The 21868-nt window shown below is 43.1% G+C and overlaps 1 protein-coding gene across 1 annotated transcript in view; it reads right to left on the bottom strand.

Annotated features, from left to right (window-relative positions):
* IQGAP1 (IQ motif containing GTPase activating protein 1) overlaps positions 1 to 21868 on the bottom strand; it is a 168317-nt gene that overhangs the window by 101440 nt on the left and 45009 nt on the right. Inside the window, exons 3-12 of the mRNA XM_074966741.1 lie at positions 19747 to 19903; positions 19248 to 19325; positions 17079 to 17155; positions 13602 to 13669; positions 12839 to 12952; positions 12290 to 12468; positions 10952 to 11042; positions 10374 to 10537; positions 3638 to 3722; positions 2440 to 2603 (exon numbers count right to left, since the gene is read on the bottom strand). Coding sequence (XP_074822842.1) covers positions 2440 to 2603; positions 3638 to 3722; positions 10374 to 10537; positions 10952 to 11042; positions 12290 to 12468; positions 12839 to 12952; positions 13602 to 13669; positions 17079 to 17155; positions 19248 to 19325; positions 19747 to 19903 — 1177 coding nt within the window. The remainder of the gene's footprint in view (positions 1 to 2439; positions 2604 to 3637; positions 3723 to 10373; positions 10538 to 10951; positions 11043 to 12289; positions 12469 to 12838; positions 12953 to 13601; positions 13670 to 17078; positions 17156 to 19247; positions 19326 to 19746; positions 19904 to 21868) is intronic.

The raw sequence follows: 21868 nt of genomic DNA, 5'->3' as shown, positions 1-21868 counted from the left end.
GAGAGGGATAGCTCAGTGGTTTGAGCATTGGCCTGCTAAACCCAGGGTTGTGAGTTCAATCCTTGAGGGGGCCATTTAGGGATCTGGGGCAAAAATTGGGGATTGGTCCTACTTTGAGAAGAAGGTTGGACTAGATGACCTCCTGAGGTCCCTTCCAACCCTGATATTCTATGATTCTATGAATTGGACCCAGGAGTCTCATTGGAGTAGGACGCCGGTCGCCAGCGAGTGTGGTATGGTATCGGAGGCATCCATAGCTGCCTGGAGATTCACCTTGTTGATCAGTTTCCCTTCATCCAGCAGCGTCTGGAAGTCTTCAGGCTCTTCTACTGCCAGACAAACAAGAAGACTTCCAGAACCTGGAGTAAGTTAGAAAGTAGTATATTGCCAACAGGGCCTGGTAGTTGGCAATATGGAATTGGAGTCCCATAGAACAGTAGACTTTTCTACCAAAAGGTCCAGCTTTTTTGCCACCCTGTCCAGAGGAGTCGACTCGAGATGATGTTGGCAAATGCGTTTGGTTGCCACTTGAAGTACCAGCAAGTTGGGGGGTGAGTGGGTGAAAAGGAAGTCCGTGCCCTGAGATGGGACAAAGGTGTGACCTCTCTGCATGCATAGGAGTAGGGGCACAGGAAGCTGGTGTATGCCTGACCAACTGCACCGGTTGCAGGATGGCCTCATGGATGGGGAGTGCAGTCAGGGAGGGTCCTGGCAGTTGCAGAATATCCAGGAGCTGGTTTTGTGGGTCCTTGACCTGCTCCACTGTGAGGCTGAAGGCTGCAGCCACTTGCTGAAGCAGGTCTTGGTATTGTTTCTGGTCATCTGGAGCGGAGAGGGAAGGTGGGATCAGGACCTCATCCGGTGATGATGAGGCTCCAGGAGGGACTTGTGGTCCTGGCGGCACTATGTCTTTCTCAGGTTTGTTGTAAACAGAGGATGGCACGGAGTGGGCAGGCAACAGCTGGTAAGATGCCATGGTAAAACCCTGTGGTCCTGGTACAGATCCCAAGGAGGCCAGCAGGGCCAAGCATATGGGCCCCGGGGATATCTGGACCACAGCTCAGCGGTAGGGTCATATACTGGAGGATAGGGTGGTCAGCCCCTAGGATTCGGGCTGCAAGACTGAGTAGGTGAAAAGGAGGGATCCAGCTCTGAGAAGCACCCAGATTTGGAAGATGGGTCTGCTGGGGTGGAGCCAACGGTACAATGCAGCGGTAAGAGGGAACTGGAGCGGCGTTGACCCACACAGCCTCAGATGCGAACACGTGGATGACGCATGTGTGGATCAATGGACACTACTACAAAACTGTTCCAGCTCCAGCACATGGCGCATGTGCACACCCATCTTTGGAATCCATATAGGGACCATTACTCGGAGACGAACAGATGTTTTCAGAGAACTATCCACAGTGACTTCAAGATCTCTTTCTTGAGCAGTAACAACCAATTTAGACCCCCATCATTTCACATGTATAGTTGGGATTATGTTTTCCAATGTGCATTACTTAGCATTTATCAACATTGAATTTCATCTGCCATTTTGTTGCCCAGTCACCCAGTTTTGGGAGATCCCTTACAGTCAGCTTTGGACTTAACTATACTGAGTAATTTTGTATCGTCTGTAAAACTTTGCCACCTCACTGTTTACCTCTTTTTCCAGATCAGTTATGAGTAAGTTGAACAGCACTGGTCCCACTACAGATCCTTGGGAGGCCCCAGTATTTACCTCTCTCCAGTCTGAAAACTGACCATTTATTCTTACCCTTTGTTTCATGTGTTTTAACCAGTTACTAATCCATGAGAAGTCTTTCCCTCTCATCTCATGACTGCTTACTTCGCTTAAGAGCCTTTGGTAAGGGTTCACATCAACGGCTTTCTGAAACTTCAAGTATACTGGATCACTCTTGTCCACATGTTTGTTAACCCCTTCAAAGAATGCTAATAGATCAGGGAGGCATGATTTCCCTTTAAAAAAGTAATGTTGAATCTTCCCCAACATATCGTGTTCATCGATGTGTCTGATAATTCTGTTCTTTACGGTAATTTCAACCAATTTGTCTGATACTGAAGTTAGTCTTACTGACCTGTAACTGCCAGGATTGCCTCCGAAGCCTGTTTTAAAAATTGGCATCACATTAGCTATCCTCCAGTCACCTAGTACAACAGCTGACTTAAGAGTTAGAGTACATACCACAGTTGTTAGGTCTGCAATTTCATATCTGAATTCCTTCAGAACTCTTGGGTGATCCTGGTAATTTATTATTGTTTAATTCGTCAATTAAATAGTAAATTACACAAACTTTGAACTACAACATATTTTCAAGAATTCACAAAACAGCTACATTCTGGAGAAGGTGTGGAATGAAGAGCTAAGCATGATGGATACTGCTGGGAATCGTCAGATTGTTTTCCAAGAACAGGAAAGAATCTATTACTTACATCAGGGCTCTGTTGCTGCAGAGTGGCCAGCTCCCTCTGGTAAAGATCTGCTGCAAATGGATAAACCTGTGGTAACTGAGCCTCTGGATTCAAAAGTTCTGCCACAGTCTTCTCTGCAATACCTATTTGGATTGCAGAATTAATCCTTGCCACTGCTCCCAGCCCTGGAGATTAAAGGGAAAGAGGTCACAAGATGTTAGAAGGGCAGAAAGCTTGTACCTCTGTTATAAGAACATTTCTACCCACCCAGTGTGGAAAAGACTTTTGCTCTGTGGGCACCCTAGGTGAAATACCACCCATGAGGAAACCAAAGTGAGATGGGAAGAATACATTCACTCCACTGTGTGAATTACTGGGTGAAATTATCTGGCCTACGTTATGCAGGAGGTCAGACTGATCTCAGTGGTCTCTTCTGGCCTTGAAATCCATTATTCTAAGGTAATTTTAAATCATTTTATATCAGTCAATTCCAGCAACAGCCTTTGTATCAGGAAAATAAAATCAACTAACCTAGTTTCAGAGTAAATTTTCAGAAGGGCAACATCTCTTTAGCAAGTGCAAATTAAGTAGTTACAGAATTAGGGTTTAAACCTGCAATTAACTGTCTCCTAATCTGATACTTGAAAGTGGCCAGAATTGCAGGGAGACCATAATTCTGCCTCAATATGAGCAGAATTGCATCCACAATGAGGATCACCAGGTAACCTCAGACTCTGCCCCAATAAGCTACTAGGATTTCCTTCACAGACCCAGGACCCAGAGATAGGTATAAGCTTTCAAGTACAGAAGTCACTTACAGTGGACACAAGTTTCCTAAGTGTATTTTAAAAATGTATAGGTTAAAGAATAACCTATATTATAACGTGGGTTATAAGCGCTATTCTGGGGAGACTAAAAAGAATCACAGATGCTGGCTTTCTGCAAGCTTCTCACTAGCCCTGATAGGGAAGTCACAAAGAACCACAAGAGCTGATAGAAAAAGGAGTACTTGTGGCACCTTAGAGACTAACCAATTGGTTAGTCTCTGAGGTGCCACAAGTCCTCCTTTTCTTTTTGCGAATACAGACTAACACGGCTGCTACTCTGAAACAAGAGCTGATGTTGGTGTTCCAACAAGGGTATAAATGATACACTGCCTCAACCCTCCAATCACCTCCACCAATTCCTCAGCTATAATCTCTGCTGAAAGGCTCCTTACTTCGCTGGTACTGTTGTGCTGCACTGTTAGCAGCGTCCACTCCAGGCTGTAACTCCTCCTTCTGCAGGGGGCCTGCCAGGCCAGTCTGTAGAAAAATAAATCACACACAAGGAAAAAAAAATGTTGACCCTCTTGTGACTTTATTCAAACACAACAACACAAACAGCAGCTTCTCCCTGTGAAATTTTACCTATGCACAACCCTCTGCAAACCGTCAGAATTCTACAGATGTAGGAGAGAGAAATAACAAACCAGATATTTACAGTGCATGTGGTGAAACAGACAAGGTTGGCTTAAGTCTGATGCCTTCTATGAGACTGTAGGTGCAAAGCAGCTCTAGAAAATTGAACATGGGGCTAAGAGCCAGGTAAGTCTCCATCTGGATCTTTGCCATTAACTTGCTGTGAAGCCTTATACAAGTCCTTTAATTTCTCAGATTCCCCATTTGCAAAAATGGGAATAAATGCCAGACAGAAGCTTCCAAAAATAGTTCTCCTTCTTTGATTATATATAGGTTGACTATATTTCCCAAAGGGAAAACAGGCACCACATGGGGCTTACTCGAGCCCCTTTCCCAGTGCGGAGCTGGCCTTAGGGTTCCCTCCATCCCATGTGCGTGTCACTGCTCGCCCAAGCACCGTGGGACTGGCTTTGTTGCTTCCTCCCCCCACCAAACATTCCTCCACCCCCCACTAGGGGGGCATGCTCCACTTTTTTAGTAAAACTGGATATTTGTCATGTTTGTTCTTGCCAACTGATGATCAGCTGGCAAATGCAAATGGGACAAATGCCCAGTCTTGCCAAAAAAATCATGACGCTTGGAAGAGGGCTTAAAAAGGGGACTGTCCCACCCAAAACGGGATATACGGTCACCTAATTATATCATCTTGTGTGATTCTCATTTCTGGGTCACAGAAACATGGCAATTGCTATACTGGATCAGACCCATGGTCCATCTAGTCTAGTATCCTGTGTCCAATAGTGACCGGCCACCAAAGCTCAACTTCTTAGTACAAGACAGCTGAAACTCTAAGCTCTCAAGGTTTTTTCCAGCTCCTAAGGGCAATGTTATTAGCCATGGATGAAAGTCAACCATTTCTACTGATGGTTATTCATTTCCCCTAATCTCCAGATACTCTCATTTCTGGTGGGGCTCCTCTGTATTCCAGTTGTCAGCTGGAGAGAAGTTAATAGTTAGGAAAGTCCATTATGAACCTTAAGAACTGCAACATTCAATACTGATGCAGATCACCAACCAAAGTGACATCACAGATTAGACATCAGCCTGACAAGAGAACACACGCGCTCCTTGGTTGGGCAGATCTGCTTGGATGATTCAGCAAAAATTCTAGTCCAAAGGGCAAAAAACAAGATTGGTAGTATTGTTCCCATAGCATAACTCAGAGGCTCCCATATTTGGGAAGCATCTCTATGAGCCAGTAACCGCAGTCAGGTCCACAGGGTAGAAATTGCTGCCCTTCTTCAGAAAAAGCAAGATGAGCTGTGGGATGATTCTTTTGCATTTACTTCTAGGATGCTGAATTCCCAAACTTGCACGATGGGACTGAATTCTCCTAATCAAAAAGGCAGTCTTCAAAATAAGGTGGTGTAAAAAGCACTTCAAGAGACATTAAAAGGGGATCTCTTTCCATGAGGTTTGTAAGGACAACATTAAGATCCCACATTACATGGGATTCTCTAACATATAGGTAAGTATGTAGTCATCCCTTTAAAAATCTGGATACCATGAGATGAGTAGGATCTCTTGTACTTGTACAGAGGTATCTCTGTCAGTAGCACTCAACTTGCCAACATCCAGACTGTCAGATGTGGCAACTGTCTAGATGAATTTGACCTTGATATCTGGAGAGTCTGGAAGTGGTACAGGAGGCTAAATAGACCTCCTGAGATCTGTTAATCAGAACTGCCTCAGCCAATATGGAGCTTCAGGATTAGCATGACTGCCTCCTGCCTATTTTCGCTTATCACCCTGAGAATCAACGGAATCCATGGAAATGCATACATGAGACCTCACTTCTACAATATGAGAAAGGCCTCTAGAAGGAAGCTGGGTTCATGTCCCTCGAATCAAACGACTGGACGCATTGTCATCTCTGGAGGTAAACAAGTCAATAATAGGATTTTCCTTTTGATGAAATACTGATGTAATGATGGAGCTCTTCAGAGACAACTTGTGGCTAAAGATGGATTGTCTGCTTAGGAAGTCTGCTAAACCGTTGAGGCTCCTGGAGATGAAGTGTTATTGGAGTTATCCTATTTTGATATAATGTCCATATCTTGATAGCCTCCTGACATGAGGTGATGAGCAGGTGCTTCCTTGTTTATATAAAACATTTGCAAATGTGTTGTCTGTGAAAATCTGCACAGTGGAACATGGAACAGGTTGGAATGACATGTAAATTAGTCTGATTGCTCATAATTCTAGAATACTGATGTACACAGTCATGTCTTTTGGGTTTCAAGTTCCTCGTATCTGGAAGTGGTCCAGGTATGCGCCCCAACCTGTGCCTGATGCATCTCTAATCAGTGTCTTTGTATGGGGAAGTATAGAGAAATGTACCCTTTTCCAAATATTCTTGGGGTCTGACCACCAGTTCAGCAGCTACAGAATGTGAGCTGGGACCACAACTCACACGACCATTTGATGGTGAGATGATACACTGATCTTAGCCAGTCCTGTAATGGACACAAGTGAAGTCTGGCTAGCGTTGTCATATACATGCAAGCTGACGTGGTCAAGAAGTATGCAGGGTTGAGTCTCTATGGGAAGAGGGGGAATCAATGCAGGGAACTATGTCTATTCCAGTCTTCAGATCTCCCTTGCCTCAACAAGGAAGCCATACCAGTTTTCAGTGCCGAGGTGGGAGTCCATACCGAAATGGTCTTTGATGGTCCGGAATCCTTTCCTGACGGTGCTGTGCAATTTTTGCAGGTACCAACACAGTAGGCCCTGTGTGCCAGCCAGCAGAGGCATTGGCTGACTGGGACCTAGAAGAGACTAGATCCATCTATGAAGTCAATCCTCGCTCTTCAGGATCTGTACTCTCTCTCATTGGTTGTTCCAAGGGATATAACTTCAGATGAGCGTTCCTATAGAAAAGAAATGGCAAACCAAGCAACTATCTAGCACATGGCTCTCACTGAGACGAAAAAAAAAAAAAAAAAAGACAGTGGCCGTGGCCATCTGCGAATGGCATAAGTCTGTTGCAGGATGGCTATGCTTTGAAGCCCAAGGGCTTTGAATCCACCATTTTTGGCCCAGATAGGGGTGCAAAGTGCCAAGGAAAATTTAAATTTAAATCTGTTTGGGTTTATAACAGAATTAAATAAAAAAGGAGGAAACGTAAAGGGAATTAACCCTATCTAACTAATTAATTTGCAAGAAAAAGATTCAGCTAAGGGGTAGCATGAAGACACCACTTGTTCCATCTTGCGTCCACCAGCAGCGAGAGCGCTGAGGAACACCTATGGCTGCTCTGCCCTTTATCCCTCGGGTGCAGAGGCACAAGGACACACATTGCGCAAGCACAGCCCAACAGTGCTATGAAAAGATTCTGATCTCACATGTACCTTAGAGTGGGATCCAAACTGACACATACTTGAAGAACAATTACCTTGGTACCTAGTGCTCTGAGCCTCAGTTTCCCCTCTTCTGGCTGAAGGCATTTCAATCTCCCATTCTTGGCTAGGCCAACTCCAGTGCTTCTTACTGGCCTCTGGCCAAATCATAAACCCATCCCCTTTTCCCACAGTAAACAAAGAGTCCAAAAGAATCATTCAACAATCTCAGGCTGGATCATCAACCCAACTCCAGGCTCAAAAATTCTTCCACTCCTTATGTTGGGGGAGGAAGATTTCACATCACCTTCCTCAATAAGCCTATAGGGGTTCGGCCCTCCTTCTACTCTGAGTTCCAGCTCAGACACACTGTACAAGCAGCAGAGGTTCACCTTCTCAGACCCCTTGCTTCAACTCCCTCAACCAGTTTTTACCTCCACCTGCCTGTAGGCCTTTTCCACAGCCCCTTCCTTGGCTCCTTGTGTTTGTGCATATCTCTCTCTCTCTCTCTCTGTTTTCCTTTGGCCCACTTCCGAGAGCCTCCTACCACTCTCTGACTCCATCTGGCTCTATTGTCAGGAGCAGGAAAACTCTTCTACATGTCTCTCCCTGATCCTAGTTCTCTTGCAGGTCTCTTCCCCTACCAAGTTAAGCAGGCTCTCTTCTATTATAGAAAGCCTCAAAACCCATCATATGAGCAGGCAGATCATTAGGAACAGGTAGTCCCACTGCCTTAGAAGGCAAGCCCACTCTGTGACAAGAAGTATTTCCTTTCCTTCCTCGGGACAAGAGATCTGTGAGATAGACATGGGACAGAAAGAACATGGAGCAGTCTCAGGCTTGGTCTACACTTAAAAGTTATGTCGACATAACTACGTCGGTCAGGGGTGAGAAAAAAATGCACCCCTGACCAACACAGCTAAGACAACCTAACCCCAGTGTAGGTGGAGCTATGTCGATGGAAGAATACTTCCATCAATGTAGCTAGTGTTGTTCAGGAAGGTTATGTTCCTACACCAATGGAGAAACCTATTCCATCAATGTAGCTGCATCTACATTATGGGGTTGTGCCAGCATAGCTATTCTGACATAGCTATGCTAGTATAGTCTCTGCAGTGTAGACATAACCTCAGTTTCCTTCAATATCTGCAAAGAAGTCTCTACTTACTTCACTAACAGGTTCTTTCTAGTGTTGAATAGCTTCCCAAAATTTATGAATCTCCTGGAAACCCTGAACAACAAACTCTGCCAAGGCAGAGTCTCCTTTCACAGGTCAATAAGCCCTCTGCCCATCCAGGTCTGTTAGTCCAAAACACCAAGAACAGCAGCTGTGGATGGTAAACCCTTTTTTGGAATTAAAGCTAGCAACACTCCCCTGGGATCTAGAGCACAATCCTGTGCAACCAGCTGCCTTCTCCATGACACTACAGCCTGAACCACAAGAGCGCCATATGGAAGGGACAAGTGGAAAAGAACAGACTATCCTGGGGGAAAACACCTCTCACCCTCACAAAGACACACATTCTTAAAACACCACTCCTCCCCCTCCACTCCACCAATGGTGGCAGTCTTGATCACCCACTTGTCTCCTCTTCCCAGAAACATATTTGCTTTTTCTTTCATAATGCCCCTTTATGCATGGAATTCCATGCTCTCAATGAGCAGATCTGAAAGGTTACTACCCTGTCCTCCTTCAAATCCCTCCTCAAAATCTACTTCTGCTGGGATGCCTACAAGAAATCACCCAGTGCTTAATCTGTAAAATTGGGATAATACTTTCCTACCTCCTAAGGGCAGAGGATAGGTTAATGTCTATGAGACACTCAAATACTATAGTGAAGAGCATTATGAATAAATCAATCTTCAAGAAGAAAATGTGTTGACCCTCCATAAGACCTATGACAGTTCAACAATTTTAGGAGGGTTGCCAATGGATTCAACCAAAATTATGCAATGTAATAATGATCTTTATCTTCTTAATGTTTGTCTGCTCATGGACTTCAAAAATGTCAGAGCTTTATTCTCAGTTGTATAAACTAAATTGTTGCCTTTATTCTTGGCTCTGAATGTACTTGGTATCCTACTTCTTTATCATGTTAGACCTTGTAAAAGACAAATTATTAAAAATATACAGTAGTAATAATCATCCCCTCCACCATTGCAGTTCTCTGTAATAATATGCATATAAATATTACATAAACTAGTATACTTTGAGACCCTACTAAGTTTAGAAACCTACACTAATGTATTCTATAAACAGCATTCATATACAATATACATGCAAAATTCACTGAAGGTTAGGCTTAAAATAAGAAGATAACTTCAACCTTAACTACAGAAAGATTATAAGGAAAAATATCATATGCTTATCTGTATCATAGATATTTACAATAAAGTACTTGTGCACTGAACATAGTAAAGTAAGAGGGCATAAAACATTATATACATACATATATGCATTATGTATTTATTTATATTTTACATTCATATTATTATAGTTCTATACACACACTTTATATGTACTCTTCTCCTATGCTGTGGTGACAGCTAAGTGATAAATACATTTATCATGCACTCTTCACTACACTAATGTACCAGACCCTGAGCAGCTTCAAACCTGTCACAAAAATACTTCCTTTCCATATTCCCACAGGTGGACTCTCCCCCTCAGTCACACCTGTCCAAGGTCCAGAATGAGCAAGATTCAGTCTTGGACTAGGCACTGCTTTTCCATATTCAAAAATATGATTTTGAAATCTGCAAACTTTAAATTACTGTATAGAAGAGTTTCCCAATATTGTAGTGGGTCCCTAGGATTCACTCCCAACCCTTCAAGACCCTAAAATATCAGCCTTTAAGTTGTGACATTTATCATTCCTGAGTAATGCTGCCGTTTCAAACTCACACTGATAAAGCCTTTACACCATACCATCAAGTATTCTATTATACGTACACAATCACAGTGTTTCTTGCACATGTGTTATGCTATTGGAATATTAAGTTTACTTTTTAAATACAAAAAACTCAACAAAATTAAAGTTTTCCAAAGTAACATTAACTCTCATATGGGAGTTTTGTGATCATCCCATATAATTAATGTTGGATGGTCTGTGGTATTATAAATACTTTCACAATGATTACATATGCTTTTCCATACCTCCTGTTTCTGCTGTCTGTCACTCAAGAGCTGCTTGAGATACCAGTCACAATTTTCTCGCTGTAATCCTCGAAGCCCCAGGGCTGGTGATGTCAAAACTTCAAATAATGCTAATGCATCTCCCTGTTCCAAAGCCAGATCTATCTTTGATAGGGCTGAATGTGCTAGGGAGAGAGCAAAGTAAAGTAAGGGTCAAAAGCTGAATGTAGTGATCATTAGGCTTCTATAGCAGAGGCCTCAGAAGGCATCTCTTCCTGAACACTACTGATTGATGATTTAGGCCTGGAAGTCTCCAAGTCAGACTCCAGAATCACTCAGGAGGACTTTAACAAGAGAAAAGAGATGAAAATGGTATGTAATACTCAGGGCACAGAGTTTAATGGGGATCCTTCACTTCTTTAAGGGGCCAGGGGAGGGACAAGGGGCAGGATGAATTCAAAATTGAGAAATACTATGAACAAATATAGCAAGGAGAGCTACTCACTTAGTTCAAAGTGCAGGGATGGAAGGAGGAGTAAAGGAGACACACAAGTCTGAATACTCTTTATCCAGGCCTATTAGTTCAGTGGGAAACTTACTATTGACTTTGTTGACATTGCCCTGAATTTCAGCTTGAGTCAGCAGCTCTTCGTACACATCCCTCTCTCTCTCTGAATTCTCAGAGGCAGTCTGACAATGAAACAAAATTATCATCAATGCAAGTCTAGAGCAGACTTTGTGGTGTGTTGTTTACAGGCCTCTTACAGTCCTCCAACAGAAAGGGCAGTGAACATAACTAATGGGGGGAGGGGGGGATAGCTCAGTGGTTTGAGCATTGGCCTGCTAAACCGATGGTTGTGAGTTCAATCCTTCAGGGGGCCATTTAGGGATCTGGGGTAAAAATTGGGGACTGGTCCTGCTTCAAGCAGAGGGTTGGACTAGATTACCTCCTGAGGTCCCTTCTAACCCTAACCTGCTATGATTCTTCTATGATTCTAATGTACACCCACATGAAGTTCTAACCCACTGCACAACAGGTCAGCAACAACTACACACACATAAAAGGGAATCCTAGAAGTGAATATCCCTAGGCGCACCCACACACACAGAGTATAGATCTCCGGCAAACAGAGAAGGATACACAATACATAAGACGGGATGATTTCATTTAATAGCTCTGTGTGGGCACACAGAAGGAATTCCAGGACATATGATGCAGTAGATCCAGTTAGGCAGACACATACAGGTTCTCAAACTGGAAATGTTCCAAACCAAATAAATGGATATGATATTCCAGAACAGGCCTCATATCTAAGTATTGCTAATTTGCCTATCACTGTGGCAGAGAGCAGCAGACAGATAGTTTGGGTAGAATTCTGTAAACAGATTAATTTACAAAGTAACATACCATATGCTCACAAGCTTTTGGGACCACAGTGTTTAGACTTGGATGTGTAGTGCTTGTAAATATCAGCCTCCATACAGTAGGATTACTCACAGCCTAGGTAGACTTGCAGATTCACTAAGCAAGTTTAGTCTAGGTGAAGTTCTAGAACTAGTTCAAACTTCGTGGGATGGTAGGTTTGTTTCATATATACATTAGAAAGACTCAAAAATTCTATAAAAATAGGACAGGCTTTACTGATGTCTAGAATAAGACATCTCCTCTATGTTCTTCCACCATGCATATTGTAAGAGATTCAATTACAAATCAGATGTAAAACTATAATGTCTGCTTTCTTCCATCTCATAATACATCAAATTAATCCCTGGAGACTACAGTGGAATTTCACTAAGGATAAATCTGGCCTAACATCTTACACAAAAGACTGAACAACATGTTTTCACTGGATTCTATGGGCAATCTCCTCTGGTGACATCATGAACTCGACACAATGAACATGAATTCGTAACTAGAAAGGAACATTGATTTTTACCCTGTTTTTGGCATTCTCCATCTTGTCCTTCTTTGCCCGGTACAATGTGTCCTGATAGATTGATGCCAGGAGTTCATCAAGATTCACCAACATGGCATTGGAGTTTTTCATTGCCATCAGGGTGTCAGACGGAACTTGGCGGTCAATTGCTTCATTAATGGCAATAACAGCAGCATGCACTGAAAAACAAATCACAGTTTCCCTGTTAACTGCAAAGATGACTGCTCTGCCCTGTAATAAATTAAAGGCTTATCTGGGAAAGAAGAAAACAGCTGACTAGATCTTTGGCATTGTTGCAAGAATTATCAGTATATAAACTGTAAGTAAGACTTTGTATTTTTGACACAGGTAGTACCTTATTTCCTGATATCGCCGTTTGATTTTCAAATTTCAAATCAAATTCAGATTTTTTAACAAAAGTGTCTTGGCCATAAAAGGCCTGTGTTGACTTAAACAATAGGGACTATTAGAGCTAGATTATAACATGCGCTTTCTATCCAATCTGGCAATTTAAACGGTCACAGAGGATGAAAATCCATTTCCCCTTACATGCTGCTTCATCCACAGAGAGTTCGTTAGCTAAAATTCCTCCAATCTTGCTGAAGGCAGGCATCTGAATTCCATACTTCTCCAGCTCACTCCTCATGTTACTGATCTCCTCCTCTGAAACACAGAGGAAAAAGATGTAATGTAGGCAGAACATTCAGAATCAGCCCTAAGACCAGCTATTGCTGCAGAAAAATTGGAACAGCTACAATAGATTGTAAATTGCCCTTTCACAAATACTTTGTGCATGCAGTCTGAGAAGAGACTAAACTCTCCTATATTTGTTCCAGTCATCCAAATGGGAGGGCCTCATAGAAATCTGTCTCACTACATAGCTTTGTGCTCTTAACGACACAGGTTTGAAACAGATTGTGTGATTCTTGCATGTCTCAAAGTATGGCTGCCAGCAGGGCAAGGAAAGTACATATACAACATCCTACAGAAGTTTGTTTTCTTCTGCAGCTGGTACACTGGAAGGAAAAAGACTAAAGCCAAGGGAAGGGGAGGGAGAGACAGTGGAGACATACTACTGTTAACAGAGCCAGTAACTAAAGAATTCAGAATAAAACTTCCTCCTAAAAGTCTCCTTCCCCAACTTGTATGGGAGGAATCCCGCACCCATTAAACACAAATGCAGTTACAGCCCTGGCTGCCTTTGGGCATTAATCCCCTTTCGTCCATTATGTAAAGCATCTACTGGAGTGAGTAAACAGGGCATGCAAATTCATAAACATCTAAATCTCAGAGAAGCAAGAAATCTCCATACCTGTGAAGTCCACCTTTCCATATAAATCTTGAATCTGAGGGGCCAGTCCCAGTTTAAACAGGTACAGACTAGGAAATATAATGCAGGAATAATTAGCGCTAATTACTCCTTGTGGTCTTTACCCCACTCACAAGTAAATTAAGGGAGATATAGACATTAGGCTAAGCGGAAAGACTTCTAGATGGTTAAAACCTGCCTTTTCAATTGTGATGGTGATTGATTCTCCCAGTGAAGCGTTTGTGTATGAAGGAATGTCACCATGAAAAAACAATAAGCCCCTCCCCAGAAAGAAAGATGCATATGGTTTAGGAGCTCTGGATTTAAAAGTTCCCTTCTGATCAGCAGACATCTGGTTGCACATCTGGGTAACTTCCTACCAAAGATTTGCTTTATTCTGTTGGTTATCAGCACAGAGCTAAACCCTACAGGCACAAACACACCATGCAGCTACCTAGGGTGGTAAAGAACATTTGCATATTCCTTACTGCACTAGGTAACTGCAAGGTGTGCTGGTGCCTATAGGGTTGAGATTGCAAAGTGAAGCAAGCTAAATTGAATTAAGGCCACTCTAATTCTGAATATAAGCGTCAACACCAGGGTTTAATGCAATTTAACTTATCCACTTTAAATTCACACTTTTAGTTAATTCAAATTAACTTTCCTGAGTGTCTCCGCATAGACAAGTCTTTACTCTTGGAGACCTCTATGTTGCCCATTATTTATATTTCAGCAAAAACCTGACTCATTCTGAATATCTAGATTCTGATTTACACATCACTGGCAAAGAGGACCAGACTGACAAGGAGATGTGAACATCTGCCAGCTGAGTCCAAGTACTCAAAGAATAACTGCAGCAGCTATCGTGAAGCTGCCAGTAAGGAGCAGCTTCACCACTAACAATGACCCAAATCCCTTTCATACTGGTCAAAGGAGCATACGCTACACAGTTCCATAATTGGCCATCACACAATGCCAAGTGTTCCTGACCACAAGTTATACTAAATGTTGGGAACTGAGTTGAAAGCAGGTTCACTTCTACAAAGAATCTGATTCTACAACAGCTTGAAACTTCTGTTGATGTTCAGCTATTTGCAATCTATTTGGGTGTTTCATCCTCAGATTTCACCCTGCCAAAGGATCAGAAGCAAAAGAATAAGCTCCTTCTTGAGGACTAAAACTGAGTAAGCATAAGATGGAGACCAAAACTGATATGGCTCAGTGCTCTATACGCAGAAATGTCTTAAGGAGCGTTCTTCATGTGAAGCCCACTAAATATTTGTCTGCAATCAGATTGGAAACCTGCATCCAAACTGGTTTAATCAGGAAGGACTAAGTCACTGCAATGCAATGCTCTGTCTCTCTGGAGCATGAAGCGGCAGCAAAACTATCCACTTCAACACACACTAATGAGGCAAAGACAGAGGTAGCTAGCACAGCCAGATGGATCTTTCTAGTTACCTCGAGAGGTGAGAGATTATCCCTCAGAGCCTCTGAAAGGATTTTAAAGCTTTACATGGCTTTTCACAAAGCCCCCAAAAGCCTCCCTGATTTATCCTAAAAATAAACATGCTGCACACAAAAGGCCAGCCTCACCTTACTCTCTACCTGCTGCTCAGCTGAACAAACAAGCCTGAACCTATTCTCTTCAGACACAAACTAAAATTCATAGTTCATTAGCAGGTGAAAATTAGTGTTGTCACTTTCCCTTCTGCCTCTCACACTGCAGCTCTAGATATAGATTCAGATAGTGCACACAACAGTGAAAATCTAGAACCATTATAGAAGTAAACATACATCATATGAGAGTAGGGCATGTGCATACTCATGCTTCTGAACACCCACAGTATGTTCAGACCCTTTAAATTTTCAATTCAGTGAGATTTTATTAGCGTGACAAGCTATGCAAGTGTGGCCAAAGTGAGGGTGGGGGTGGGAAGAGCAACCCTTTAAAGCACACCCAGGACAGTGCTTCACACTATGTTTGGGATTTGATCCTCGTGACCAGTTGTTATTAGTGTCCATTCCTGATCTGGTGGCAGGACAATACATAATATGATACTATCTCGATTGTCTTTTATGGACACACAAATACTGTAGATTCCACTTATTGAGCAACCCCTTGGTAGCCAACAAAAAGTTGCTATTATCCAGCAGCTGCTAATAAGTGGAAGGTAGGTTTGTGAGACGGCAGCCAGAGAAGGAAGTGCCAGAACTTCACTTCCCTGGCTGCAGCCTTGCAAACCTGGCTGCGGGCAGGACAGCAGCAGGGATGGGGGCTGCAGTCTGGATGCCAGGACTTTCCAAGGGGAGTGGGGGCTCTGAGCGCCCACAGAGCTGCATGATACCTTTCCTTGCATTCTCCACACATCACAGCAATTCCTTCCGTATGCAGAGTCTCCCAGAGGAGCACCCCAGGAGTCTCCCAGAGGAGCACCCCAGGAGTCTCCCAGAGGAGCACAGGGAGAGGTACCATGCAGTTCCAGCATCAGGACTACTGCTCCTCTCACTCCAGCTACTGCTCTGCCCACAGCCTTCCCTCCCCTCTCCTTCCCACCCACAGCCTCTTACCTCCTGTGCAGAGCCTGTGCAAAGGCAGGTTTTCCAGGCTGCTGCCTCCTCCCCACCCTCCACTATTGCTTTGATGACAGTCTCCTCTCCCCTCCCAGCCCCCTACCTCCTGTGCAGGCAGGCTTCCATGGCTGCAACCCCAGAAAGAAGCACTGGGACATGCTAAGTACTGGCCACAGGCAGGTTTGTGGGGCTGCAGCCAGGGAAGGCAGGTCCCAGCACTTTCTTCTCTGGCTGTAGTCCCACAGACCTGCCTGCAGGGGTGCTCAGCACATTCTAGTGTTTCTTTCTGGGGCTGCAGCCCCACAAACCTGCCTACAAGTAGAACCTTTCTTCCAAAAGACCTTGTGAATAAGCGGCATGCTGTTGCCAATATCCGGATCCCATTAATATGAAAGTCAATGGGGTGGGATTGGTTCCCAGCAAAACATTGCTATTAACTGTAAGTTGTTTATATCCAGGTCGCTATTAAGTGGAACCTACTACATATGCTTCCCCGGGGTAGGGCACTCTATACTGCACACATCTTCAGAAAGCTCTGAGTACACTGCTTGCCTCTGGATACCATGATTCACAAATATGCACGTAAACACACAATCCCCAAGGAAGGAGATTCACAGCTGTACACACCCCATCTCTAAGGCTTGGGAATCTTAAGATGTATATGCTGCCTCCAATGGCTGGTGATCTCACTCACTCTTAAACATGCATAGCACTTATCCCTGGAAACATCAATGCATTCATAATTTCATAGATGCCACTCCTGGAAGCTGCAGACCTTCCTTTAGGCCCACGGTACATTCACCCCCACCAACTCTGAATCAGAATGCATTCGCACTCCCACAGACTTCAGATTTCTAGGTAGCCTTCATGCACTCACAATTCAGCCTCCTGCCTAACACACATTACCTGAGTGCATGGATACAATAGATGCAGCGTGGCATGTTCTTCCGATCATAGATGTCAGTAGTTTCTGGGTAGAAAATCTGAATATAAACAAAGTTAACCATCAGAATAATACCCCACTCTAGCCATCCAAGTAGGAAGGATTCTGACAATCCTAAAACTGCTCCAGCCCAGTTATGAGATAGGTAATTCAAGGAGCACAACAGAGCTCCACATTTCTCCCATGCATCTACCACGAAACCTGTTCCCCACTTCCCTTACATGTACTCTCACATCCACACCCCGGCTCAACCCGATGCCCCTTTTACATGAACACCCCACATTGGCTCCCCACAGACATACTGTGTGGTGTATCTAGGGAAATGGGTTGGAGATGCTGAGGGAGCCAAGAGATGAGCAGGGATATTTACATGAGGGGTTGGGGAAGAGGATTTTGTTTGGACTGGATGGGCAGAAGGGGACTATGTGTGAGTGGCCGAAGGAGAGTGGTAAAGATAGTGTTGTGCTGCAAGGCACCCGAGGCCATATTTTTCAACAAACTTTGGGGGCCATATTTTTAATTGTTCATCCCCAGCGGTTTCTATTATCACATTCTTGGATCCAGAGCTCTTTTGAAAGTCAGGCCCCTTAAAGGGTTAATGTGGAAGATGTCACTACACAGATTTTAAGGCCAGAATAGACCATTATGACAGTCTGACCTCCTATGAGCACACCCAATCTTGATTTCAAATTGTCAGTAATGGAGAAACCATCATGACCCCTGGCAAATTGTTCCAATGGTTAATTACTCTTGCTGTTAAAAAAAAAAAAAAATATGCCTTATCTGTAGTCTGAATTTATCTAGCTTCAACTTCCAGCCATTGAATGTTAGACCTTTCTCTGCCAGATAAGAGATTATTAAATACTTGTTCTCCCTGTGGATACTTATAGACTGTAAATCAAATCACTCCTCAGCCTTCTATTTATTTTATTAAGCTAAACAGACTGAGCACCTTGAATCTATCATTATAAGGCATGTTTTCTAATCCTTTAATCATTCTTGTGGGTCTTCTCTCAACACTCTCCAATTTATCAACATTCTTCTTGAATTGTGGGCACCACAACTGGACACAGTATTCCACAAGTAGTCAACATATTGCTGATATATTCCCTCCATTTCCTCAATGCCTTACTCAAGCCCTCTTGCCTGACCCAAGTCCCTTTCTCTCCAGCTGTCCCCCACATTCTCTCTCTTCTCACCCAGAGCACCATCTCTCCCCCAGAGCCCATTCCTATACTTTCTGCTGCTCAATCTGCTCCTCTAGATCACCAGGAGTTCATGCATAGCACAGCTGATAAGTCAGGAGAGAGTTGGGTGGAAAATTTTGACAAAATTCTAAAATTAACATTTTCAAGTGAGTATTTTTTTTAAATGCAGACAGCAGGTTGAGGTATACAATAGTGACCCTTGTGTGATTAAACACATGGACTGTTCCTGTTACATGTAATAAAAGCATGAGGAAAAGTTGTTTTGGGTATAAATCTACGCTCATGGTTTGACTTTCAGTACAATGTTCCCAAAGATTTATAGATTTTAAGGCCAGAAGGGACCATGGTGATCATTTAGTCTGACCTCTTGTATAACACAGGTCATAGAATTCCACCCAGTTATCCCTGTTCTTAGGCCAATAATTTGTGTTTAACTAAAGCATCTTTACAGAAGACTTGATTTGATGACTTCAGGAGACAGAGAATCCACCATTTCTCCACAAGAGATGGAAAATCCACCACTTCCAACAATTGTTGCTCCTTTTATCCATGATTTTCCTATGATGATTCCTAAAAATTGCCATGACCAAACAGTAGCTCAGGCATGCCGCTCAACAGAATGAAAAATAAAAATTTTGTACTGCAAATCTCACCCAAAATAATGAGTGTTAAGCATATGGTACTGAAGCAGGAATTCACTGCCTCCCAATCATACAAACAGGGATAGGAATGGAATATTTTAACAAACTTCAGGATTTCTAAGGAGAACCAAGTCTAGGAAACTAAGGATTATCTATATATAGATATATAGGATAACTAAGAGGATAATATAGATATATAGGATACGCAGAGTTTATTGAATCCTGTGTACTGGCAAATTCATCCCACAACTTTCAAAGCCTGGCATTGCAGTGCAGAAATTACCTTGGGGAGGCCGATTTCAGCCATGGCATTCAACCACTGAATAACATTATCAGTATGCCGGAAATGGAGACCAGTTGCCTGAAATAAAGAGGGGGAGGGAAAAAAGCATATGAATCATCACAGCCACTGTGAGTACTAGGGAACTTTGCTAAGGCATGCATCTGATAAGTGCTACTTACAACAGCTAAACTCTTCCAGGGATCTGAGGTCTTAGGTACTATGATGAAAGCTTTCTACAGCCAGTTATATTTAAGGCTTACAAAAGGCCAGCTTTCTCAGATTCTCATATGCACCACAAACTTAGACAAAACTAAAGATCTTCCTTCATCTGATATTCTATAGTTCAGGAAGAGTTAACTTACATTTTTTCAGTCTAAATTTGCCACAATCTATTACTCACTCATTCACTGACAGTTCCTCTACAACCATATGACCTAAAGTCTCCCTCCTATCTCAGGTCTCTCTAGCCAACCTAGTTCCCGGAATGGAGAGATCTCACCTTATATCTGGTTTGTTCCCGGTCATAGATTTTCTTCAGAGACACCACCTTGGGGGAGAAAAAGTTTCCAAGTTTGGCTAGATAGACTCCATTCCTTAGCCCCTCCTCCAGCTCTGTTGTGGGAGGTAGATCCTCATTAAGGCAGGCCTCCATCCATCTGAAAATGTAAAAAGGACAGGAGTGGGTCATTTGAGAGCTTTTATGATGTGTTCCATTTACTCTCCTCTCGGGGGACATTAGCTGCTCATTTTCTGAGCAAGTTCAGTGTTGCTGCTGCCACATCTTTTCCCATTGTATGATTTATGTATTAGGCACTGACGTAATTGCAACTTACCTACTGAATCCAATGCCGAGCAGCATTATAGAGTCAATGTCTTTCTTGTCATCAATGACTTTATTCAATCAGGTCCTACACGTCGATTTGAGTCACTGCAACTAATTTGTACCCTTTTTGGGTTTCTCTGGCAGTTCAACAGACCAAGTAATAAAGATCTACTTTCTGCAGCTGAACAATTTCAGCAACAGTACAACAAAAAAATCTCCAGAGAACTCAGTGAGGAGGTCATCTTCCTCAAACGAATATATTCCACAAACTTTAAATTGGATTGCAAGCCAAAGGAATTGCTTCAAGAAATACCCAAACTTGGACTCTCTATGGTGTTTCCTAGTGTCACAATTGCATTGCGTATTTTTGTTGGTTTGCCTGCATCACTGGCTTCAGGTGAACGCACCTTCAACATGCTGAAGCAGGTAAAGAACTATCACCGTTCAACTGTGGGACAAGGGTGTTTGAATGGGCTCACCATGCTTAATATCAACTGTGACATTGCAAGAAAGCTACATTTTTCCTCAATAATTAGTGCATTTGCACAGAAAAAGGCTAGAAAAGCATTTGTTAAATAAAAAAATATTCAAATTATGTCTCACTCTCTTTCTGGTGCCTTATTTTGTTTTCATGTGTCGTCATTTTTTATTTTTATTATGGCTAGGGGCCTCAAAAGCTGGAAGTGGCTCAAAGCGAAGAGGGCCTGAGAGCAAGGGATGCAGGGGTTCCATATCAGAGCCACAGTTGGAAAGAAAGAACTGAGTATTGGTTGAGGATGCTCCATCCTTTACGCTCTCAGCCAGCAGTTCTCAAACTGTGGGTCAGGACCACAGAGTGGGTAAAAACCCTATTTTAATGGGGTCACCAGGGCCATCATTAGACTTACTGGGACCAGGGTCGGAAGCTGAATCCTGAGTGCACGCGCGCACACATGCACACACACACTCACACACACACATAGGGCGGCGGGACTCAGTCTCTGGCCCCCTCCCCCACACCCGCGGCACTCAGGCTCTGGCCCCCTCATCTCGGGCAGCAGGGCTCAGACTCCTCCCCGCCCCTGGGGTCATGTAGAAATTTTGCTGTGACAAGAGGGTCACAGTGCAATGAAGTCTGAGAACCGCTGCTCTCAGCTATGGCAGACGGGATGGCACTCAGGGCACAGGTGTGGCCCCAAAAGACACTGCTAGTCATAAGAATCTGATCTCATACAAATGAGGCACATGTGCACCAAGAGTAGAATCTGTGCAGACAATCACTTGAAGAACTTGATCTTTCTTTCACGACAACCCTGTTAACACAGCAGCCTCAGTGCATTTATTGTTGGCAGAAGAAGGCTTGAAGTGTTCTTGTGTTCCTGCATCTGAGTGACAACTGGAGAGACCATCCCATGCAGCCCATCAAAAAAGCAATAAGCCATGGTGTGTCTTGAAATTAATGAATCTGTAATTCAAGAAGGATGTTGAAAAATTGGAATAGTTCAGAGAAGAGCCATGAGAATGATCAAAGGATTAGAAAATATACTGTACAGTGACAGACTCAAAAAACTCAATTTATTTAGCTTGACAAAAAAAAGAGGTAAAGGGGTGACTGGATTACAGTATCTGCATGGGGAACAAATATTTAAAAGTGGTCACTTCAGTTTAGCAGAGAAAAGTACAACATGATCCAATGGCCAGAAGTTGAAGCTAAACAAATTCAGACTGCAAATAAGGCATAAACTTTAAACAGTGAGGGTAAATAATCATTGGAACAATTTCCCAAGGGTTGTGGTGGATTCTTCACCACTTACAATTT

The sequence above is a fragment of the Natator depressus genome, chromosome 10, assembly GCF_965152275.1.
Source record: "Natator depressus isolate rNatDep1 chromosome 10, rNatDep2.hap1, whole genome shotgun sequence".
In the NCBI taxonomy this organism is placed as follows: Eukaryota; Metazoa; Chordata; order Testudines; family Cheloniidae; genus Natator; species Natator depressus.
The sequence above is the reverse complement of the archived record's forward strand: the minus strand, read 5'-3'. Positions and strand labels throughout refer to the sequence as shown.